Source organism: Gymnogyps californianus, chromosome 7 (genome assembly GCF_018139145.2).
Source record: "Gymnogyps californianus isolate 813 chromosome 7, ASM1813914v2, whole genome shotgun sequence".
Classification (NCBI taxonomy): domain Eukaryota; kingdom Metazoa; phylum Chordata; class Aves; order Accipitriformes; family Cathartidae; genus Gymnogyps; species Gymnogyps californianus.
The window spans coordinates 9,685,741-9,711,983 of record NC_059477.1 but is presented as its reverse complement, the minus strand read 5'-3'; the positions used below and the strand labels follow the sequence as shown (position 1 = coordinate 9,711,983).

Genomic DNA, 26,243 nt, shown 5'->3' with positions numbered 1-26,243 from the left:
GCCAATCTAGTCAGAGACGCTTGGCATACATTATCTTTTCCTCCAATCTACACAATCCAGCAAAGCCTAATACTTCACAAGTATATCAAATATTATCTACTACAGACAAAAGAAAAAATAAGTCGACTCATTTCAAAAGAAGTTTTGCATATGCGCTTATCAAAAGTTACCTAATAGAAGTGTTCTAAAATTGACCTCTGACATTTCAACCACTGCTCCAACAATTCAACTGGAGGAGGCATAACCAAGAGTGTATTTAAATAAATAAGATTTCTTTGTCTTTCTGGCATCGCATAAACAGCATTAGACACATTTATGTCAGAGCCTGAACAAAGATCTTTATCTCAAAGAAAAAGATAGATCTATTCATTTGTCATGTTGACTTCCATGGCACACCATCACACCTCACAGTCCTTCCTATCCATTATCACCTTCTATCTTTGCAATAAAAAAAAACAAAAAAACTTTGATTCTTTTGGTTCTAACCCTATTTCTTCAAAAAATGTAATTTCATGCTATTCCCTATTTGTTACAAACATATAAAATAATTTCATTTAAGGGCATTTTAGTTTAACACATTTTAATGATCTGTAGACCACAAAGAATCCTTCTATTCTTTTCCTTTTAGCAACATTAAGAGGCACAGCTCTGTAAAGTCACCATTTGCAACTATAGGTTTAAACCACATACCACTCTTTGAGCCACCTCACAATTACAGAGCCTAAGTAAATTTTTAGAATAGTCTGTAGTTTAAAAAGCAGTTATAAACCATGTGTTTTGAATTAGCTGGTGAGTGTGTCAGCAGTGTCATTTACCATACCTTATAATAAGCTCTCCTTTGATTTTTAGGTTTTCATGAAAGAAGACTGCATTCTCCTACCACAACAAACACAGAAATATTTACTGGAGTTCTCTTTTAGCTAAGACTTAAGTATAGAAGCAATTTGAAATCAAAATGCCACCCACACCTAGCTCAGTAAGAAGGCTCTGCTTTTTTATAGCACGGCTTTTTCAGCCACATAGCTCCAGATGGCCAGATCTGTCACAAAGTCCTAACCCAAAAATTCTAACAAAGGGAAACAGCAAACAGGCCTCCAAGGGGGATTTCCAAAGGGCTCCGGCAATTTTCAGCAGCACAACAGCATCTCTGTGCTCTATACAAAACACCAGGGTCAGGAAGAGACAGGAGCAAGGTTCCCACCCACTCACTCTGAAACGAGTATCAACTGCTAGCGCTTCATTTGAAAGCTCAAGATGGCACCAGGGCTAAACACTTTGCTCTTACTGTCATAAATTCAGCTCACGAGAGCAGCTCTTCTCTGCTACCACCTTTTTCCTTTAAGCCAAAATCACAAGGATCAGTATTTGCCAGCTATCGGTACTTCTTTCTGCTATCATTTTCATTCTTCCTCTCATTTCCCTTAGTATTCTCAATTAACAGTAATTAGGTAACACTATCTTAAACTCCCTCCAATTGCTTTTCTCATGCACTAAGAGAGTCAATTCCCTTCATCCCATCTTCACTGACTGTTGCTTTGATTCTGAGAGCCTTGGTCCCCAGTTTAACACATCTATTGCTTAATCTTGGCTAGCAACTGCCAACTCATTTGCCACTTTCAGAGGAAATCAAGAAAACCTCTCTTCTTGACCATTCCAAGTCCTCATGAAGCAGAGCCCTGGTACCACTTCATTTCTGCTCAACTGTGTTTAAATACACTGGCAGGATACTAGAAGTCAGTGCTTATCAAATACTATATACCATGCTAGACTAAAAAGAACAGCAGTAAAATGTAAATTGTACATATATTTTTAATGTAAATTTTACATAAAGTGTAATTTATATTAATTCTTTGAAGTTTAATTAAGAGTATCATTTAAATTCCTTTTTTTTCCTGAATGTACAGAAGTGCTGTGTAACAGGGTAACAGCAAATAGATTATTTTGTCCTCTCACAACATGCAGTGGGAAAACATCAGAATTACAGTTTGTTTGGGTATAAAAATTCCTAATAACCTGAGCTAGGGACAGTGGAAGCATATTTTATAAAGTACTTTGAGGTTTTATGTTGTAAATCATCACTATTTGCTATATATGTTCCTCCCACCCATTGAAGCTCAGTGGAAAATTCACCATTCAGGAAAAACAACTGTAAGAGATTATTTATAGTATTAGCTCATAGTGCAGATTCATTTAATCTAATTGCCCTAAGGATAAAAAGTGTACTCCCATTTTCCATAATTACAAACTGTCTCATGTTCAGCACTTTGACACACTTGAAAAGAAAAGGTTGATTAGCCTGCAATTGGAGTGCATAAAGTAACAGCTAAATTGATGGAGCATCGGCTAGGATAGACCTTCACAGGCAAACAGCTGCTCTTTGAAAAATGCCAATCAGGAAAAAAAATAAAAGAAGTTTAAACAGCAGGATAGAGAGATGTGCTAAGACAGATTGAAAGCCTTTACTCCTATTCATATTTTCCAATTTTATTTTCCTGGTGAGCACAGAAATTTGTTTTATCAACAATACTCTGTGGCTAATATACACAGCAGAAGGGTACCTCCTGCGTATGCTTCCCCACTTTGTTATTCACGTTAGCAACTGCGATGTTATTAGATGCAGAATAAAGCCCAAAGCTGTGTAAATCAGCCCATTTGATTTGTAAGAAGCAGCCATAATTCATGGAAGGAAAGGGAGAGAGGGGAAGGGAGGGGGAAGAGCACAGACAAAGCCACTCTTGATTTTCAAGAGCAAAACACTTTAAAACACAGCCTAATATTAAGCCAGAGATTTATTTTCTGTTCCAGTAGACTGGGAATATAATATACCCTCCAATGCTCATATACACACTGCAGGTTTAACAGAAGAGTTGATTCAGGCCAACATTTTGAGGTCTGGACAAAAAGAAGAAAATGTTCTTTCTGAAAATCTTGTCTTTCTCAGGACGAAGCAGATTTCAGACGTGTCCAATGGACTTCGCCTCAAAAACCTCCCTACAGAGAGGTCCAGCCAATGCTTCTTCCCCAAATACTGTGCCCGCACAATCTCAGAGCTCACCACAGCCCAGTCTGTCCCCGACCCTTTTCCCTCTCGCAGGATGGCACACATTTCCCCTCCAAGCGAGCAGGAGGCTTTACCAGTTTTGATGACTTCCTTTTTACTGACTGACAGTCCAAAAAAATGTAATTTTTTGAAAACCAACAGTAGTCTTTCCCCTGCACTGTACACAAAAGCCAAAAACGCAGCCTATGATTTCCTGCCTATTTCAACAACATCTAAGGCATCTCTTTAAAGCTGCACATTAGTATGATGGAAAACAAGAAACGCCTTTTACCAGGAGCCTATGACCCAGCTGTTGCATTATTTTCCTTCGACGGGCGGAAAACAGGATCTCTGAAGCTGAGGATGACTGTGCCACCTTCTAATCCAGACTACAAAATAAATCCTCCCTCTAAATGTTAGTAAACACTATCAAGCCCAGTAAGTGTGTCCAGATCACATTCAACAGCTCAGTCCTCTAAGCTGGCAATGAAATACGCCCAGTAGACTGTCATAAGACTGCCACCGGGCATGGGTCCAAGGTTGGGTCCTCCAAAGTAACATAGTATGGTGGCAGAGCGGAGCAGCAGGCAGAGCTTTGGTGCTGCGGGTAAAGAAGCCGACAGGTCAGTCTCCTGTCCTGGTAACATGCGTTAACCACGGAAAGCCCACTAGGGCATACCAAATTAAACTAACATGGGCCAGTGCCAGCTGTACACACCATAAACACCTGCAGTTGCAGGCAAACAACAGGTATAACTCGTGACTTGGTTTGCCTAAAGAGGGGAATTAAAATAGTGAACCCTCTTTTATTTGGAGCAGCTGAAGTAAATATATACATAAACCAAGGCGGGGCAGGGGGGGAAGCAAATATTTCCATGTCATCAGCGTTTCAGAATAGCAGCTTGGCTTGGATTCCCCCTTGACTAGTCCCATTCCTTGGCATGTCATCAGCCAGCTGGATGCCATGTAACCATCACCTCCTCACCCATACTAATACTCACCCCGTGGGTCTAGCGTGAATGGGTAACTCCCATTTCCAAGGCACAGCATTAACCAGATGACTTTGTAACCAAAACAATCTCTCACCCCACATACCGGGCTGCGTTATCCAAGGCGGCCAACCAGCTCCTACACAATCACACAGAAGGACACAGCTGGGCCTCTTACAGACCTCCAGCAAGTCAGTCTGCTGTAACGTGCACTGCAAGGATTTTAACTTTCTTGGGGGAAAAGGCATTTCTGTTTACAAAAATAATAATTTTACTGGGCTATGATACCCTTGAAGGGAAGTACAGAAAGTGTTTTCTATTGTTTTATTAAAAACCATATTTAATTAGATGTAGTTTATTTCCTAAGATAAATCAGCACTTGCATGCTTGATTTAATGACTGCCTAAACCAGACAACTCCTTACACTCAGTGGTTTTACTGCAAAAGTGTACGCTGAACCTTTTTGGTAGCCATATTCTGCATCAGAAGCTCCAGACTTTTCCTTGAACTGCCAGCCTGACTGCACTACACAGACCTGCGCCCCCCTGCAAGGGAAGCAGTTTCATGGCACACCAGAAATGCTGGCGGCGAGAGATTCGCATTTCTCCATGGACCTTCTGAAGCTTTGCAGTCCCTGAGGTTGGGCTTGTAAAAATTAGGATTTATTCCATTAACAAGCGCATTCCCCAGTTCAAATGGAGTAGCAAGGGGTCAGACAGCTGAACGGGACAGTAAGGAAAGAGAGGTGCAAACTGATTTGCCATGCTTGGCTTCTGTCAGAGTTTAACTAGAGGGCACAAAACGGTTTGCCATTAGAAAAAATGCCAAGCACTCCACCAAATTCATACTACAATACTGGAGAAATAGGAGTATTATCACATCCTCATAGCTATTCGTAAGCTAAAGTAAGTTGCCAATCATCAGATGAAATCTAGGCTCTGTAACAAAAGCTAGCATGCAGCTGCCCGCAACATAGACAACAGTGACAAAACTGCAAATAAAAGTAATTCATTTATCTGGAAAACATCTGATGGGCAACGTCAACACTATGTAATTACATAGGTATGTTGCTACTTTACTCAGAGGAGTTACTGAATTTTTTAATTTTGCAAGTAGCTCTTAAGTCCTCTTAACAAACCAAGTAGTTTGTTAGGAAGTTAAGAAGCCTTATGCAACTTATTTTTTGCCTCCCAGCTCTCTCCTCCAAATAAAGTACCTTTCATGAACCCCTGGACAAAGTAGGCACTAAAGCTTATCTGAGCTTCTGAGAGCTTGTTAGCTCAGGTACAACATCAAGCTAACATGTCTATTCAGTCTATAAAATGGCATTTGCTCAAGTTTGTGTGTGAGATTTGCGGATACATATCCAAAATTTTCTTTCCATGAATGGTCAAAGCAAGAAATGAAAAGCCCTCTTCAGCCCGCTGAAACACTAGGCTTCAGTTCAGCCCATGTGGACTATTTCCAGGGACAATGTATTTCATCTACGTCCTTGGTTGGTCTCCTGATACTCAAGGAGGATGTCAACTGCACACAGTTTTTTTTGTTCGGTGGATACATCCTCACTAAGAATCATCTTGGAGTAATTACGATCAGTTGCAGTTCGAACTCCACAAGGTTTAGCAACTAAAAATCATTTCTCTAGTATATAAAAAGGAAACTGTGTATACAAGAAAAATGCAGATTTGAACTAATTTACTGAAATGACCACAATTAAACTGTCTTTGTAGTTCAGACCTTTGTTTGTAAACCCCAGCCCCAGCTCTCTTATCTATTCAAAACATAAGTAAAAGATTATTCAGTGTGCTAGACAGTAAATATTAAGACTGTGTATTTCCTGATTCATAACATGAAAAAGTTTATCTTTAATAACCCAAACTACATTAACTATGATGTACCCAGAGTTGAAGAAATCAGAGCCTTTTACATAAAGTTGCTGATAAAAATAGATTGAATGGAAAACGTTCTGCCGCTAAAGGTGGTACAAGAGCTGGAATTTTACTGACGTTTCTTTAAGGCTTTAAACATTAGCCTTGTTTACACTGTATCTAAAATCATGACAAAGGCTCCTAGCATAGCAGATGGGCATTTCCTGGTGTGTTATAAATTGCTAAAAAAAAGAAAAAAAAAGGAAAAAAGACAACCATTAAACACAATGAGACACTTCCAATGAAAGGACGACAGCTGTTCTTAATTGCAATTTGAAATCCCAGATCTTAGGAGAGCACCATGCTGCCAATTCAGGAAAGGCATAATGAAAATTCTGGTCCATGTACATACAATGCATAAAATGGGATTTCTCTCATTTCTGACAGGGCCTCTACCTGCCCTCATTTTTCAGTCCGCATTTAAGAAGTGAAACACAGCAGTGTCTCCTTTATAAGTACTTCTCATTCTTTTCAGTGTGCAAAAGTCCCAAAATTCTAATGAAAAGAAAAATGAAGCTATCGGACCCTTTTTTAAAAATCAGGTTACATTTAAAGCCGCATGAAGTGTTCAAAAACACTGTTATTTCCAAGTCCTACCACAACATCAGTCAATTTTCTAATTGGAAGAACTTCAATTTGTTAAGCAGCATGAAAAAGGCTAGTCTTAGTTCTAGCCTAGACATACAAATGAAGAGCTGGAAGGAGAACTATTTGAAATGTTGAGAAGAGACAAAGAGCAGTTATGTATTGACAAACTTGGAGAACTGCATTACAAAACTGAAAAATTATGGCAGGTCCTTTCCTTTTATTAAATAAAGTGCCCACTTCATTCACAAAATTCAGTCATACTGAATGGATTCCCAAGCCTTTTGTGTATATTAGAGGGATTCTACCTGACAATGCAAATTAATTTCTAAAAAGTCTCAGCATTTTATGTCCTAAAAATATCAATGGCATAATATGAACACTAGCTAGAACATTCCAGTTCCAGGAAAATGAGAGAAATGGGATCTGGCAAAAAAGTTAAGTTTAGACTACTGGAGCATTAACACATATCTCCAACTATCCAACATATATTAAGGCTTTTTTTTTTTGTTTTTTAAATTATCTTTGCTCTAACAATCTAGCCAAACCCCAAACTTTTTTATGCTCACAAATAAACACAGACTATAACAAATACACTCACATGCAAAAAAAGGAGAGAGATAGTCACAGATAACTAAAAACATTTGACTCTCGATCCTTGACATGACTGAAGTCAAATGTGAAAGTATGCTGTGTACAGAGGTACAAGTAAATATTTGAAAACAGTTCTGAAAACAAAGTTATTTTGTTGAGGCTCTAAGCCAGCAGTTAATTCATGAAAGATGCCCCAAGATTATTTTCCTTCATACACCATGACGACAATTACAGAGTAACAGAAGCATCTGGAACAGATTTCGAGTTGAGTGTTTCCCTTACAAACTCACTATGTTTTAAAGGTACCCAATTCTTGCATTTTTGCAAGCTTCTTCAAAAAGTCCACTAGACACGTGAATGTTGGCTAGGACCACACACAGCTCTCCAAATGAGAAACTGATGGATGAGCAGGCTCTACCGGAGCCAGGTGGGTCCTGCCCAAAGAGGGGAGCCTCCGGCAGTGGGACTTCAGGAGCTGTGACAGACGCTGCTGACAACTGGTATGGCTGTGGAGACCAAAATCGGTTTGTGAGCCAGTGGATCTGGTGCTTTTGAATAATTTTGTCATGGCAGCATATGCTGCTGTAGCTTCTGAGAGACAGAGAGATGCTGGAGGGTGAGACCAGAGGCAGAGTCCTCTCTGTGTATACCTCCTGGTGTATTTTGGGAGACAGTTTTTTCTTGATGCTTTTTATATCCCCTGCAGTCTATATATACTCCTTCCTAGCCTAGGAAGTGTTTAAATGCCACAACAGCACAAAAATCCACCTGGACTCCAGACTGCCTGACGTCTGGGCAAGCCTGTGTGCAGGCAGCTCTGGCAGCTCTATCCACCTGTGCTACAGCTCTGCAGCTACACACAGCATCGTACGTTTTCATGTTGGAAATCCCATGTCCTGGACACTTACAGAAGAATGACAGCACCAGTGCCATACAAAAAGAATTTAAAGGGCCTTTTCATTTCTTAATTTAGGCAGCGCTAGTTAGAGGACCGACGGAAAGGCTCATTCCAGTGAACTTTGGAATCCAGTCTAAATGTCACTCCAGTCCATTTTAAAAATTAAAATAAAGCACAACATTCTCATCTGTACACTGCTTTTCCAGGCTGTTTATACTTCTTGGGTGTTGGGTGCATTTTTTGAGCCTCCTTACAACCGCATGTCCTGCTATAAATCAGTTCCTGTATTACTATGCATTATTTCAAAATTTCATGCAATCTAATACCGGCAGCAAACAAGCAACTACTGTTCTTGTCAATAAGACTATATTCACCTCTGAAGCACTGGGGTGAGATGGCTGCATTATGTGCTATCCAAACCAACTAAAATAGCCCTGCTCAAATTTCAGGAAAAAGCTAAATTTATTGTTGTATGGGAGAGAAACCTTGCTTTATACCCTAAGCCTTCAAGTTCACAAATCACTTCCAAAATGCTCTTTAGAGAATCAGACAGCCATTTCAATATGGCCCCATCACAACTGCCTTCCTCAAAACTCTGTTTTCTCAGAAGGACTTCTGAGGTCTCCTACGAAGTGTAACATTTAGGAAACTGTGCATCCCATGGTGGTATGCCAGCAGCCTGCAATAGAAGAGGCTCTTCTCAGGCATTAAGTCCTCCTGACTCCTGAAGCAAGTGTGATGCTTCATCCCCTTTTCATCTATATGCTTGAGGGATTTACTTTCATGGATATACCATATCCAGTCGTGCCTCGCTATAGAGGTTAAGAGAGCAATAAGCCTGACCCCTTCCAAAATAAGATTTCAATATTCTCTGTAGGGTTTTTTTTTCCCCCTCTTCTTCTTTCAACTCATTCGTAGCATGGGTTTAACAATTAGGTACTGGCAGTCCTCCCTAATTGCTATTTATGATTTCTGTCAGCCATAGATGTTCCCTCCCTGCCCAGCAGTTAATTTTGTCAACTAATCTCTGAAGTGATCATCTTCCCTTGACTATAAATCTCTTCTGAAAGAGGCACTCTGCTGAGTCACGTGAACAAGTGCAAAGACTGAGTCTCTGGAGAAGTCAGGAATTACTAGGAATAAGAGCAAAAGGTCTGTAAAAAGGGGATACTGCAAGGTGAACAAAACGGGGGTGGGGGGGTGGGGTGTGTGTTAAAAAAACAAAAACAAAACCAAAAAAACACCCAAAAAACCTCCCCAAAATGAAAGCAAATGAAGATGAGGCAAGGACAAACTGAAAAGGAAAAGTTAAAATAAACATACTGGGGCAATGAAGGACACTAAACTATGGCACAGGCTCTCACCCCACCATCCCCTTCTTCAACAAATAAAGATAGCTACTGTGTACCTTAAAATTCTGCTACTTATGGGGAAAAGCTTAGTTTTACATATAGGCAAAAACTATCCTTCACAGATGGGGCTTTATCATGCCCTTCAGACAAAAATATTTGCTTAAAATCAAGGAGGAAAAAGAGTTACTGTAACCTTGGTGTTTCCAAAGACACGCAATCCTGGAATACCAGCAAAAAAAAGCCAGAAGCAAAAATATAACTTCTATATTCGCAGCTCACATTGGCTCAAAACTTGAAAAGGAAACAGTAAATCGTATCTATTGTCAGAGCAATTGCAGATATCTACAGGATAATGATTTGTCCCAATAATTATTAGTATGATGATCATTGAAATGGGGAACATTAACATGTTCCTCATTCTTGCATTTTAACAGGCATCAGGTTGATATCTTTGTGCTTGTATCCTATATAAAGGCAAGCTGGTTTTCAGGACTTGCCTGCAAAAGTTTAAGTCTCTCTAAATTTCAAAGCTTTTAATGTAAAACTATTGTCTCTTCAGAAATATTTGACTTAAAAGAACTAATAACAAGTAAATAAAATATACAGCAAAATTGCCTAAGTAGAATTCAATAGATGTCTGATAAAAGCCTTCTCCAGTTATTTTCCTTCTGTCCCAGTTATTCACCATAAATACTTCAGTGCATAGGTAAAAAAATGCACATCGACTCTGAACTCTGATTTGCTTGTAGCTTGCCATTAGCAGTACAGTTGCCACTTTCTATTTTGTCCCTCAACTTAAAATAATCTGTGATTCATCTAAAGCGAGCAGGTAAGGTGTTTCAGAACATAAAGGGGAGCAAAAAGCCACACGCCACCCTACCTCCCAGAGATGGAGAGCTGCTAGTGGCCAGGAGCCAATGTTAAGATAGGAAATGCAAGAAAGCACCTACTCTGCAATCTTTTAAAGCAAACCTGTTACTGGTAGGAAAGTGATACGGCATGATGGCTACAAATAAATGGTACGATAAGCTATTTATTTCCTATTGCCTTCACTTCAAAGGTGCCAGCAGCTGCCTTTGTCACTGGTGGAAGTCAATGTAAATTAGCAAGATAGACAGCTTGGTTCTCTCTCATGTCTAGCTTACCCACAAGGTAAGCAAAACAGCAATTACATCAACCGAAAGAGTAATTACATCAACTGAAAGAGCAGAAGAGAAGTGTAAGGACTGCACAAATCACGCAGCAAACTGTTTGAACGCTGAAATGTCATGCTCTGCCCTGTCAAGTCAGAGACAAGTTTGATCGTGCCTTGCAGATAAAGACAAAACCAGCAAGATTAACAAAACATTGAAAAAAACAATTTAAAAGCTTGGTAAATTTCCTATTACAGCTATGCAAATAGCCATAGACTATGAAAACAAGCATTCCAGGAGACCTAGAAAAGTAACACTTTATTACATGGTGCCACAACAACAGTGGTGTATTTAGAGAGGAATGAACTATTAAAATAAAATCTCTTTGATCAAATTTTATCAGGTATAACACTATCCAAAATCACCTGACCAGAAACTTTCTCCCAGAAATCCAGTTTGGCTGCCCATTCAAAGTGTGTCCGTGGCCTTTCTCTCGTTTCCAAAGATCATGGGGAAAAAAAAAAAAAAAAACAACACACCCCCCCCCCCCAAACCACCTGCCCAAACCCTGCAATTAAGTATTAACTAGCGCCACTGAAAGCATCAGTCACTCTCACAGACACTCTTGAGGAAACACAGAGCAGATGACTAGGTGTTCACTCCCCTCCTCTTTCAGATTAGGGCTAAGAAAACACGTGAACAGATTTTTCACTTCTGTAAGTATATGTTTCCTTCAATGACCATATATGGAAAAGAAATCTCTAGGTATGGATTTCCTTCATGTCATTATATACTTCTCTCTCTTTTTCCTTCCATTTTCATTTGCTCACCAAGCCTGCTATTTTACTGGGACAGTTGGCATTCTCAAGTACATCCTCCCTTTACCAATCCATCACATTGAAACACTTGCATGTACCTCGAGCATAGACAGCAGGTCATATGAAACTACTGGAAAATAACCAAAACACAATTTAGATTCCTTGTTTCCCAGGAGCTCCCACACAGAGCCGGAGCTCTGGGAACGTTCCACGGCAGTCTGCTCCAGAGATGCTGACGCTTAAAGCCTGGGACTTCCAAACCTGAAGGTTCTCTCCAAAACGACAGATCTTAGAGAATATGAGCTATCATGCCAACAGGTGACAGCACATTTATTTCTGACAGAAGAGTTTTGGTGCCATACAGACCTCGTTTCTATAGGAATCTCAAACCAAACCACTGCTAGAAATTTTTTGCAACAAATTGTTTGCATTTTTCTAGCTAGCACTAGTAACCAAATTAGATTGTACAAAGGAGATGCTGAAATGAGAAACACACTATATATCGTTTTATTTCTAGACACACTGTCTAGGTCATATGCATTAGCTTCCTTATAAATGGTCAAGAGTTTTGCTTTGCTCAGGATTATGCAATAGGAACCAAAAGTCTTTTCCCAAAGCACACTTAGATGGTACAGTGGGCTTACCCACAATCAATTCTTCTGAAGAGGCCATGGCTCAATGGAGATTTACACATCAAAGAAAAATACGTATATGCATCTCCACAAATCAATGTGGGGTTTTTTACCCCCACGTCAGAAGAAATACCACAAATTGCAATTTGTCTCACAGCATCTCTTCATTAAAGTTCCTGAGCAGCTAAAAAAAACCGCCTTGAAGATTGCAAGGTCTCTGTGGAAGTGTAGCAACCTCCCCAGATACGCCTGAACCCTGCTTTTAACAGTGGCCTGCTACTCCCAGATCAGTCAACCCTAGAATTAGCTGCAAGCTCCAAGGCTGGGATGATGTCAGCTCTGTCCCAAACCCAGTTCTTGGCCCATACTGACCAGCGTGGTAGGCAAGCACCACATTGGTGAATAGCCCAGGCTTGGCTGCAGCAGGACTATATGGCCACCTTGTAAGCTCACCTCATGGTCTTATTAACCAGCATGCAAGTACCAGCTCTATGTTCACAGAGTGAACAACTGGACTGGCATGAATCCTTACACTGCAGCACAAGGCACTATACATTAAAGGGCATGAAAAGTTGTTTAGGCTTGTCAGAGATGGCATAAGGCAGCCTACATAGCACTTATTATATACACCTACAATATTTGAAAAGTATCTTTTAAAGATGGTGAGAAGTTTACCAATTTTAGCAGAGACAAAAGTGACTCTCTTGATTCTACAGTTCTCATAAGCATCTACAGACAGATGGGAAGGGAAACAAGGTCACTGTAAAGTAAGATCATTTTATACTTCTACAGTTTGAAAAGAAAACACTGTATCTGTAAAAGAACCCATAACAAAGATTATTTCCTAATCCTGTATTTTTGAAGATATTTTGTCTACTTAGCAGGTGTCAGAAGACAAAATTTTCATACAGAAGCAATACCAAATAAAGAAAACTTGTGGAGAGATCATATCCGCCCAAGACAAATTAGCCTAACACTTTTCACGACTTGGCACTCTATCCAAACTTGCAAGGAAAATCTATTACTTTCACGCAGTCAAGATCTCCTGACGTAAGTTAAAATTCAACATTTTCTCACTTCAATCTACTGCTCTTAAAGTGGATTTCTAGTGTTTGGACTCCAGAAGTTCTTGCTCTGAGATGGCAGCCTGACCATACAATTATTGTCATTAGTGATGAATGATGTTTATGAAACATTTTTCTACCAAGTTAAGACTCTCATAATACACACAAGAATGACTGTTGACCATTTCTATTCTGGAAAACCACCTCTCAAGAGAGATGGAAAAATGCGAAGATCAATATATTACTATGTACTTGATTCAACACGTAACCAAGTACGTAGTACTGACTTTCAGAATGTCAGATGAACTTTAGCTCCCAGATTTTATTTTTAAAATCCTCCATCATATGACAGTAAATTTTATGCAGCTGAACAAAGTTAGCAGAGCAGAAAGTTCTTTTAGCAAGCAACTGTGTTAATTTAGCAAGCAATTGTGCACACTAAACAAAACTGTGAAGAAAGAAAACCTGCATGTAGCCAGAGTTCAGATCGAAGAAGGCCAAGAACTACCAGAAGCTTATTCAATCTGATTAATTGGCTGTTTGCATTTCAGCCAATGTATCTGGAAAAGTTACAGATTAAGTGTGAAGGCAAAAAATTGATCAGAACAAAACAACTTCCAGAACTCTTTCCACACATAATTTCCTTTTAACCTAAAAGCTAACACTGAAGGAAGATGCATAAATTTATCGCCATGTTTAGACACTTATCCGATCGCTGATCACTCCAAGTCAGTCTCCTGAATATGTGACCGCAAAGTCAGGTGGCAACCTCACAACATGCTGGAAACACTTCTCTACCCCAGAGTTATGCTGAGGAGAAGAGCTGGCTTTAATCTCACCACTATGATGTCTAACAAGATAAAACGACTACTGCAACATACAGACCTTGAAGACCAGGTACCTCATTTTCAGCCATACCACCTACACCTGTGATCAAAATCTTGTCCTATTATGGACAGGGCTTAACCATGTGCCATTACTCTCAATAATTCTGACCAGGCCCAAATAATACAGGTTGTGTCAGTTCTCTATAACCACAAGGCAAGGCCTTTGACTTCTTTGCAATATGCACCCCTGTAGAGGAATTACAGAAGGTGAATCAAAGTCAGAATAAGAGATTATACCTACTTCCCAGCATTCTATTCCTAAATTTAGACTTGGAATTTTCATCAATTGCAAATCATATTTTGCAATATTGTATGTCTGTATATATGCTATATATTTTAGCCTTAAAGTTTGCATTAAATATTTATGGCACTCTGGCTGCCGTCTTAGAATGGGCTCATTTCCGCTCAGCACAGAGGAGAGGAGACCAAACTTTTATTTTCCTACAGTTACCATTCAGATATATCCAATATGTTTCTGCATTCATGAGGGTTTTTTCATTTTTTGCATTGTGAAAGAGAAATTAAGAGTTTCAGATATCAAAAGTAACACTATATGACTCAAACATATTTAACACCTAGAGGCTTTCACAAGGCAATCTGGACCTTGAAAGAAACCGATTTCCTTGGAAACAGACTACTTACTTTACAATGCAGCAATAAAGGCTACTGCTAACAATTACAGGAAAATGTTCCGAAATGCACATACCAGGATCTAAATACATGAAACAGAAAGAGTAACTCATCTTGACTTCTCTTTAAAATAAGGATGAACTAATAAAAAATCATTTTGGGGGAGTGGTGGTGTGATTTTTGTTTTGTTTGCTTTAATCAACACAGACCTTTTGAGGAGAGAGACAGCTGGTACCATCTGTTTCAGGACAGAATGAAAGTTAAAACTTCTTCACTGTACTCACATGTGAGGACTGAGTTCATAGAAGTTTCGGTTTCTGTATTCTTCCACTTTCTCTGGAGTATAAATGGGTAGAGATCTGTAGGGGTTTATTGATATCACCACACTGCCAATGTATGTCTGTTGAAGGAAAACAAAACAATTATCATGGATTTTTCTTTTTAACATACTTTTGCTGCTTATAGATTATTCTCCCATTTAATACTTATGCAAAAACAAACAAACACAAAGCCTAATTGTAGCAATGAATAAATATGTACATACACTCTGAAACACCTTTTAGCTCTCTCTCAACAGTCACTGTTGGGCACCAAGTAGCTATTTCTACACAACTGAAAGCGTCTTGTGAACATTTTTTAAAAGAAAGCCCAATCGTACAATATTTCTGTGACTAATTCATTTGGGGGAGGGAAAGGAAAAAGGACACAGATGTTCACAAAGAACCGACTCCATCTGCATGACAAATGTCACACGAGTTTTGCTGCAGCCCTTGGGCACTCATACGAAACCACGGAAAGGCAAGGCCGGAGTTGGACTGCACTCCCTCACCCAAGGAGGAGCTTCGCACCATCTCGTCAAACTCTCAGGCACAGAAGAGCTTCACAGAGAAGAAACCTGAAGGCTAAGAGCCTCTGACAGGTTTCTGTCAAAGGAGAGATTTACTGTCAGGATTCAAGTCAGTCGAAGTCCTGCCATGGTTCCTCAGCAGACGCGAAGCGTACTTTTTATTTCCAGATTCTAAACATACTTGCCATTACCCTCGGAAAGCAGACAGAGTAATGTGCTGTTTCACTCTGTTAGGTCCCATTCACTACCGAGCTGCATGAAGACCGATACTGTACATCACGATTACCATGTCGGCATACGACGCAATTAACCTGCCTTCGTCAAGCCTACTGCCGGGTGCCGCGCAGCTCTCTACACCTCCCTCCAGCTGCAAGGGCTGCATTCAAATACGCCTGAGTGGCAAAAATAACAAAACTCCATTCCATCCTGCCTGCAGATAGTGATCAAAGATTAATTAAACCCCAAGTGTTTGGTATCTTTTTCCACAACCATGAAATAAATAACATCTGGTCAAACACGATTTTCGAATAACCAGGGACTCGCTGGGAGGTGTAAACACTGTATACAAAAGCCACAGGTTCCCGCTATTTGGATTACATTTGCTAGTAACTACAGAAAAAAACCAATGGTTTTTACATAGATCTATGATTTTAAATGGCTTCTTTGCAGTTATACCTTAGCACATCACAATCACTATTTGGAGTTCTCCCCACAATTTTTCTTACGGGGAAGTGCTGTAATATGCATTTTTAAATGGGAACAGAGGCACAAGGAGCCCAAGTTACGCACCAACAGGTTCAGCAGAGCACTGAATTACCTCCAGAGCTGCAGTCACAAATTAAAAATATTAATTGCTGCAACCCTACCCTATCTAACTTTCACGTCTAAAGCAATTTTCTGCTAAATGCTAACCAAATTTGGTCCTAAGCTGAAAGCTAGGAGAGCAAGATTTCCCATTTTCCATAGCATGCATATGCACAGGCAAGCTACGAACTCACATGGCATTTTCTGTCCCATTTAAAACAGAGTTGAACAAACTAGACTGCAGTGATAAAATAAGTAGTATGAGGCTTCCAGAGACTCTCGTAGTTCATCCGTGTAGTGTTTACTACCCACAGGATGAAACAGTAGCAGCCACTGCTGACAATTCATCGTACAACTGTTGCCACAAGGAAACACAATACTTTGCTAATTGGGCTCAAGACTCACCATTTCTAAACAACGCATACTTTCTCCTCTCCTTTGGGACTAGCCAAAAGCCTCCTGCAAAACGTCTCCCCCCATGCATCTGAGCCCAGAACAGACCAATACTCTAGAAACACGCTGGTTTCACACCAAGAGCCCATGCAGAGTGCTGTGAGGGGGAGCAAGCCTGAAGGTGCCTCACATCTTGGCAGCCAGGTTGCAACTCAAAGGAGGGACAACTCCAATCTGCCTCGCACCGCAACCCAGGAGGGAAGCGCCCCCAAAGGCATTCAGATACAGACTATTGAGAAAATCCCAAAATAATTAAGATTTTTGCTTCTTTCAAAGACACGCCGCAGTGTGTGCTTATATATTTTTTCTTCAAATAGAAAAAACCCAACTTGTTCTAGTTTTGTGGTTATCCTCCCCCTAAGGAGGAAAGCATTTTCCATCTGTGTCTAATCTCTTTGGCTAAACAAGAAGAAAATGCAAAAATTGCCTTTCTACAGTGTTTAGTTTGCTCTCTTAACACACACGGCTTTGGCAATTTGCAAGTCTACAGATTCTTGGTGAGAATGACAGATACCCAAGAGTAAGAAGCTTTCTAATCTTCACACATGCATGGATACCCCGATTAGGACTCTTTCCTGATAAAACGTTAATATATTAACTTGTTTCCTCCTAAATCTTAAGAATTTGTGAATTCAGCCTGTTGCGAAATCAGTGCTGGAAAGTATCAGTAGAAGAGAGATGAAGAAGGCCAGATCTTGAAGATTATATTTTGAAACAGGAATTCTTTGGAGCTCAAAGACTTGCCCTTTTCGGCTATTCTGCTACCATAACGGCATACAATTTAATTGCTAAGTCCCTTGAAGTACCCTGAGATGCCATGGTAAAGAAAGATGAGTGAAAGTGAAAACCTTGATTTTTAATTTTGAATACAGGCATTCAAATGAGATTTATTTAGAATCATCTCTTCAGAGCTAAGTATTGCTTAGATGATGTATTTTGGGAATTCAAGTCAGCCATTTATTGTCAGACATGAATAAATACAGACCATTTCCTAAAATACCAATATTTCGAAAGGTCAAATGACTATATAGAAACAAAGACATACTCATGTCCGTTTTAAACACCAAGCCAAAGCATGCCAAAAAATCATTGGTCTTGCTGCAAAGCTGCTTACAAGAACTAATACCTTTCCTCTTCTAAAAATGCCAATATCTTAAAGCTGATGCCTAACCTAGTTGCTACTGGTGGTCTGCGAGATTCCACATAACGGGGATAAACAGATCCGGAAAATACTTTTCCCACATAACATCTGCCTTCCCACCAGAACTCTATTATAAACAAACAAAAAAAATGGCTTAAATTTTTGAGCAAGTGACAAGCACAGAAACATTCCAGTGCTGAAAGCAGAACGCTCAAGAGTAGTGGGAGACCATACCGTGGCACCCCAGGGACTAAAGAGATCCTTCATTTGCCCTGTTTGAGAAAAAAAAATGAAACCCCAGAAGAATGTCCTCATGATGATGAACGCACAGAATGCAGTCAGGAGATTTGATTTCTTTCTTGGCTTTGACATGGTCTCGTTATGCAAGTTTGGACAAGATCTGCTGTCTCCTCAAGTTTTGCTAACTAGAGACTCTTGATCATACTCCTTCCTCCAAATTTCTACTTTATTGCAATAACTCACAAAGGCAAATTCTGCCTCCTTGGCGTGTTTGTCCAGAACTCAAACCAAAAGGACTCTCACTCGTCATTTATCAGTGCGTCTGTCATGTAGCCGGGCAACACTGTAATGGGCTAACATTTCATCTGCAGAATAGAGCATTCAAATTTCTATCAGGTCAAGTGACACCACCTTCTGCATTCTCCACCAAGACAACACATACAACTCATTCCTGTTCAGTACAGGGTTTAACCCCAAGCTGGAAGAAAATTCTAAATCACAATTCAACTAGAAAAGCTGATAATATTTGTCACACATCACTTTAAGTACTGTTGGAGGTGCAATGACCAAGACACTTTGATGCCTGATTTTCTCCCCCTAGGACTGAAAGCTAACGTAACCACTTGGGACAAGATATTACTGCTACTTCAAGCTTACATGCGTCTTGCAAGGCCTTCTGCACCTTTCTAACCCAAGCAGCTTTAAGACTGGCTTAAGAAGAGGCCTGAAATGGCAAGACAATGTGAGGCTCCCATTGCTTGGGAGAAACTACAGGCAGCAGCCTCTTCTCAGCCAAGCGCTGGGGAAAGCTATTGCTAGAAACTGGCAAACTGCCTGAAAAGCCTGTGGACCTTTTCAGCTGAGCAAAAACCTTATAGAGAGCCCGGCAGAAGGTCCCAACACACCTCTGCAGCCAGGATGCACAAGCGCTGCGATGAAATCTGATACACAGGGAAAAGGCAGTACAGGCCAGCTCGAGAAGGGTTGCTTTTACAAGACCACTAGTAGAGCTTATGGGAGAACATTTCACACTGTGGGACACAGTATATTAATAAAGCTATTTTTCCTCCTGGCAAAGTTAGTCTTTCAATACCCCAAGGGCCCAGAAGAGAGAAGACTGCAGCTGCAGAAGCCAGGGAACGTTATCGACAGCAGCTGAGGCTGCAGCACAGGAGCTGCAGAGCTGGGGCTACCATTAACAGCCTGCTCTATATCTTTAAAAGCTTTTCTGCATCTGTGGCATCCTCTGCAAAGCAACCTTCTGCAGAATTTAAAATCATTAAGCAGCTACACAGATTTGCTGCAAACGTTCTGGAAGCGTACTCTACACCACTTTTGGCACTGCTTCTTACCCATGGTAGCCTGTAACAGTCCAGAAAAATTGCTGCTGCACACAAGTCACTCCTGCTGTAAAATGTCCAATTGCTAATGTACCCTGCAAGTATGCTGAATTCCCAGGGCCCAATAAGGTTGCTCTATTTACTTATTTTTTAAATCCTGGAGCATTAAAATAGAAAATAAATAAATTCTAGGAAAAAAAGATCGCTAGTGTGGATACTGAGTCTTCCATTTAAGCAGACAAGTTTTAATACTCTAGATATGCATAATGCACATGTCTAGTATTAATTATGCTCAAGTGTACTGGGTTCCTATCATTTTGAACAGTTTCAGATCACATCACTAAAACAATTCATTGAAATGAGAGAGACTGAAGTAAGATCAAAGAGAAGTGTGGCTAGATTTTATTGGAACAAATCCAGAACCGAGGTTTGGTCAGCACTGTTTTCTTTGCAGGGGGGAGGGCTGTGTTTTGTTTTTGTGGGGTTAACGTGACCTACGCAAAATTATATTTCTAATATAATACTAATTTTCATTTGTATTTGCCTGAACTACTGTGGTTCTGGATCTTGCCAGCTCATAAGCACATGGGCCGCTGCATGCTCAGAATAGCTGAGGCCAAGGAGATGGCAGACACAGAGGAAGCCTGTACTTACATGTTCTCAGTTTTCTGAACTGTCTCAAAATCAAACAGAACCTGGCAAATTTAACAGTGCAATGTTACTCCATAATGAAGTTTCTCATTTTAATAAACATTAGCAGCCAGATCAGTACCTTATTAAAATATCATCTCTTATTTGAACAATCATGCTGTGTGCTCAAATTTGTTTTTCATTGTGGTTGGCCACAATAAAATAGCTAAATGCACCCTGCTTCTGGTCTATTGTGTTTTTCAGGTCTGAAACACTCGCAAAGTTGCAAGACACTATGTTTGAAAAGAATAAGGAAAAGAGTAACATCAAGACTAAAAGCAAAACCACCTTAGACCATTATTACTATTTCTGGGGCTTTGATTTACTGTATTGCTGTGTATAGCAATGTAGGTGTTTGTATTTTTTCGTGGAGAGGGATGGGCTGGGTACTTGAAAAACATAAACAAACAAACTAGGATTTCATCCTGTAATACTCCCGGGTTTGCCTGCACTGTTTCATGACAGCACATACAAAATAAACTCTACCTGTGATCCAAGCCATGCAGCTGCACTTTGTGTTGAGCCAATGCCTCCTGCTTCAGTGAGCTTGGAGCATGAGCAGAGCCTCCGGGTACCATCTGCAAGCAGCTACGCAGGCCGAACCCCAGGATCCCCAAGAGCAATGATCAAGTGGAAAGAACAGGAACTAACAAAGTTTCATCTCCTTGTACAGGAGCTTCTGTGTGGATTTTCCCATATCCAGTCAGGGTTGGACTCACACAGCATCACACGGCACTAGTCCTTAGCAAAAGAAACTTCCATGCTTTGACTCCTCTCATTAGTATTTCCCAGCAAATACAGCATCTCTACAAAGTTCCTGATCAGCTCTAAAGAGACCACAATAATCAGTGAATTGCTACAGATAGGAAAGCCTTTTTCCACTCCCCTCACTAGAAGGAAAGCCAATGCTAAAAATCTACTTTTCCAAAAGCTAGCCTGCAGTAAACTGAAAATACAAACCAGACTCTCATACATAGTCTTTCCCTCTCTCTCTCTCTCCCCCCATACATATATGAAGAAACTTTCCTTCCCCTTGATACTATTTTTCACTGTAGTTTTGATGGAGCCCTTTCTAATTGTGTTTGTATGAGTGAAGAAATATAATACTGGATTTCTGAACAAACACAGCCTATTCCCCATGATGATTAAAACTCTCTTGGTCAAGGCCACCCTCTTGGACATAGCATTTTCACCCCAGAAATATAGTGGACAAAGTCTGTATGTTGTAATAGAAAAAAACCAATCCTGGTAAGCTATTATATGTGCTTAATGCAGTTATTAATCATGATAGGCAGCCTTGTAAAACCTGGGCAGGACAGTAAAGACCGTAAAGAAAACTACGTAGAAGAGCACTGGATGAGTTCCTGAAATGGCAGGGGGCAGAAATCAAGCAAAAGAAGAAACTGAGGCAACAGCATCCACAGTTCAAGCAAAACCATCTTATTGCTACAGGAGACAAAATTCAGCATTAATATGTATCACAGTCACGTACCAAACATGTTGATGGCTGATATAATGACTCAAGAAACAAAGCTCAAACAGGTAACACAAAGGCAGAAGTGCAGATCTATATCCCAAAGCAAATAATCATGACACAGGCAACCTATGTCAAAAAGGATAACAACATTGCTTAAATTTTCTTCAATACGGGCTTGATCCTGCAAGTCACTGTGCAAACAGCAGCAGTCTGAACAAGCTACAGGTAACCCACACCGGCCAGGATCATGCCCTTAATCATACTGCAACCTGTCTTAGATCTGAGCCCCAAAGTCAGAGCAGAGTGTTTGCCAGAGAAAGACACCCACACGGCAAGTTGAAGTGAGTAGTTACAGGGGATGCATATGCACAGATTATCAGGTTTCTTTTCTGAGTTTCTCAAGGGCACAGAAATCTCTCCGCTGCTCAGTGAATATTGCTGCTAACCTTGCGATCATTATGACAGGCTCTAACATTATTAACAAAGCAGATTAATCATCTCAGCCATCCGCCTCGCTGACTACATTGGGATGTTTTTACATAAACAAACAAAATTCCTACACAGGATGCAATAACAGATGAAACCTGTAAAGTAAGCAATGAGGAAGTCAACCCAAAGGAGAAATGAGAAATTTTAAGGCAAGCATTTAAATACTCCAGAACGTCAGTCCTTGCTCACTTTTGAAAAGATAAAGACTTGTTTTCATAAGCAAACAGTAGCTGGAGATCGGATAGTGTCTATGCCAAGAAACCATTGGTGAAAACATTAGCAAGAGCACTCATTCCAAAATGTTTCATTATTTCTGTACAAATAAAATGTGGGAGGGAAGTCTCCTGCCACGCTGCAGCCAAGGCTAACCTATGCTCTTCAGGGTGAGAACCGTGTTTTTACAGTACTTGGATGCTTTTCCTTCTATTTCTGTTATTTGCCAATCTTTCATTAATCTTCCTTTTGTGTTTCTATTTCATACAATGTCCACTGAAACCACTGTAAATGCCCAAAATGTCATCATCACCTTAGTAGAGAAATACACGGCATTTTGGGGCAAAGCCAACACTGTAACAGTCCCTGGGGCCCTACAAGAGGCATTTCCTCCACCTTCTCTCTTTTTTCAAAGTGTCACATCAGAGGCCAAATAGTGTGTAGAGAAGACAACCCCTATACAGAGCCCACAACTTGCATATAATTTTCTGTGATCCTTATTCATGTTTTCTTACTCCTTTATGCAGATACTGCATACGGCTCTACAAATAAGTGCCTCAAATGCTACGCTCAGCATCGTGGGAGCCGTACAAAAAGGAAAGGAAACAAAGCACTGCCTTGAGATAAGTAACTCTCCTCCCACGAAGCACTTCAAGGTTAAAAGTAACCAACTTGCTGGCTGCAAAAATCTCTACTCCTGACTCCAGGCAAGTTATAAAGTTTGTTTTACCAGAGCGGGCTGATGCAAAGGGACAGAAGACCAATGGGATTTCTATCTAGATAACAAGCAAAGCAAGATTTACAGGGAGGCAGAATACTACTTCTTAGACCACAAACTATCACAGGAAAAGACGTGCCTTGGGCACACAAACCCTTCTTCGCATCTGAAGCAGAAGCAGCATGCTTCAAGGCCCTAGCCCGTGGCAGCTGCAACAATATTATTACTACAACTAAGTAGCTTCCCTCAAAGAGGGAAACTGTTGAGGCACTGGTGGGGGGAAAGAAAGAAAGAAAAAAAAAAAAAAAAAAAAAAAAATCACTCAAACCTCCACAGGCATCCCCCGAGGGAGGAAGAGAAGGAGATCTGAGGAAACTTGGGTCCCCTGGGCTCCCATCACAGGCGGATGGATGGTTGCTCTGCTCTAGCTCTCAAACCATCCTGCCTTTTAAGAAACGACTCAGTCACCACACCTGCCACTCCTCAAACTCCCAAAGGAAGACCAGCAGTCCAGGCTGGACTCGCCGGATAAACACAAGTAAGTACACTGAGGTACAAGAGAGCAGGGCCGGGTCTGGCAGGGGGACAGACTCTTCTGCGTGTTGCTGCAGGAGCAGCAAAGGCACAGACCTGCTACCGACAGGCATGCACACAGCTAGGACGTACCCAAAACCACAGGGGACAACAACCCTCTTCAAAACCCAACAAAGGACTCCATCTGGCCTCAAAAACAACATACTAAAGACCAATGTGATCATGCTGACATCAGAAGGTAATGAAATTGAGAATAAAATTGAACTTCAACAATCACTCAATCATATTACAATGAAGATTTTCCCAGCAAGCTGCATTTACGTTTCCCAATACCACAAAACTGTTCTTCACAACAGCAACAGAGTTATATGGAGGGATGGTCACACAAGGCTGATGCAGACCAAGACAATTGGTCTCATTCACATAATTCTGTCCCCCACTCTCTTCTTCCAAATGTAGCATTTGGAACACCAGGTATGAGTGCAGCAGGAACAAAGCCACTATGCTTGACAGCAATTCAGTAAACTCCTAAATACTGTAAGGTAGCTGAAAAAGGGGTGAGTCAATACTACAGACAGACATAGTGGAGTAAAGTAAAGTCAGAAACAAAAAGGCTACCCCTAAAATATTAAACAATAGAGATCAACAGGAAGCAGCTCAGTCTGTGAAACAAGCACACCACAATAGCCACACCACCAGAAGGCAGCCACAATGATGCTACCTCAAACAGCTAACACTGAGTTATTACACTGGAATGCCAAATATTTAATGTTTCAGTGATAAAACAACATGTATTCAGTACCATAAGACTGTTCCTGCCCAAAGCAGCCCACAAACTCCACGCACAGAAAATACAAATTAAACACTGACATCAGAGAAAGATTCTGTTTTGTTGTAAGAACAAAAAGCAAACAAACATTTTGTTGTAAGGAACAAAATGCTGACCTCTGCAAATTTGGGAAGACTTCAAGAAACAACATAACTGCAGGGAAAAATGTGCAGGGCAGCAGAATAAAGCCATATCTGGCCTCCAAAGGCTGACTACCGTGAGCCTACGCAGCTCTGCTCCCCTCCAGACTCCTCACATCTCCTTTGCTGCTTCCACATGCCTCACAAAGCAACAAACCCAGTACAAAAATAAGTTTCAGACTGATACATATACTACAGTTTATCCCAAATCTCTACCATTCAGGAGTCACTGTAAATACACATATAGACAGATGCCCCCCTCCCATTTGTCAGCATCCCAAAATACAAAGGAAAAATAATTGCTGAGCTGGATTGGCTGAGCACATTTTAGTCAACTTAAAAAAAAAAATAAAATAAAAAGCTCATGGAGGGAGTTCAACAGAACGAGTCAAAATTCATCAGTCACACACGAACTGAATTTTATGAATGTATTTGAAGTTTTCCATGCGGTCTCTAGGTCACACATTTTAACCGCACAAACTGCTCCCTGGAACCTTCAAATAATCAACATTGTGTTTTTTTCTACTTGCTAACTGCATTGCCCATGGGCCACATTTTACTCTGTAAAGTTAAAGAAAAACTTTCACAGGCTTTTGTTACTGATATTTACAGAAAAGAACTTTTGCAAAAAAGCGATGCAAATTTTATTAATGAAAAGTTTAAGAGTTGCAAAAAGAATATAATAAACAATTACAGCTTTCTAATGAGATTTTTCTTGGTCAGACATACCCCAGACATTTCCAGACATGACTAAACTCCAAGATTCTCATTTCCAATTAACACATGCATGTTACCCAATGAGCCCTTCTCCCCAAAGCCACTCAGCATGAGATTACTGCAGAATATGATGGTCTTTAGTGGAATATTTGGCCTAACTCCAGCTCCACCAGCCTTCATGCTTATTTTTATAGGCACAGCCTCCAGCTTTGCGCTCTGGTATGCAACCTAACACCCAAGTCCATTAAACTTTCCATCAAATACACATAAAATTGAACAACAGGTAATCAAGCTGTAGTCCGTTCCCTAACTGTTAGGAGTACACTTATTGCCCTGTTTGCAGCATGGCATGAAACTTAGCTAATTTTCTTGAAGGGCTTACAGTGACCGTACCCAGGATGGTACAAGAGGACAGTCAGGGGATCCAGATCTGAATGCTCTTGCAAGGGGAGCTCTTGCAGAGAGGACCTGGAATTTCAAAGGGGTAAATGGAGCTGACACTAGAATCTCCAACACCAAACATTCAGCATCAAACATCACTACTGTGAAAGAGACTAGAAAAGACAAAAATTGTATTCTCTTCCAGTGGAAGGAGCCCATTTATCTTGTCATCTTTGGCTAGGGAAGAGATTTGGCACTGTTCACTGATGGCTCGATCTGACTCTCACATTTCATAGAATAGTTTGGGTTGGAAGAACCTTTAAAGGTCACCTAGTCCAACCCCACCACAATAAGCAGAGACATCTTCAACTAGATCAGGTTGCTCAGAGCCCCATTCAACTTGACCTTGACTGTTTCCAGGGATGGGGCATCTACCACCTCTCTGGGCAACCTGTTCCAGTGTTTCACCACCCTCATCATAAAAAAATTTCTTCCTTATTATCTAGTCTAAATTTACCCTCTTTACCCTTGTCCTACTGCAACAGGCTCTACTAAAAAGTTTGTCCCCATCTTTCTTATAAGCCCCCTTTGTGGGTTCACCTATCAAGACTGGCTAACACAATTATGCAACATCTGGCCAACGTTACAGCATTTTCAAAGCTATCCATGTTACAGGTCTC

The 26,243-nt window shown here is 40.5% G+C and overlaps 1 protein-coding gene across 6 annotated transcripts in view; it reads right to left on the bottom strand.

Annotated features, from left to right (window-relative positions):
• Positions 1-26,243, bottom strand: part of MYO1B (myosin IB) — a 115,673-nt gene that overhangs the window by 67,727 nt on the left and 21,703 nt on the right. For all 6 annotated transcript variants that reach the window (XM_050899465.1, XM_050899463.1, XM_050899462.1 and 3 more), the window contains exon 3: positions 14,835-14,950. In XM_050899465.1, coding sequence (XP_050755422.1) covers positions 14,835-14,950 — 116 coding nt within the window. The remainder of the gene's footprint in view (positions 1-14,834; positions 14,951-26,243) is intronic.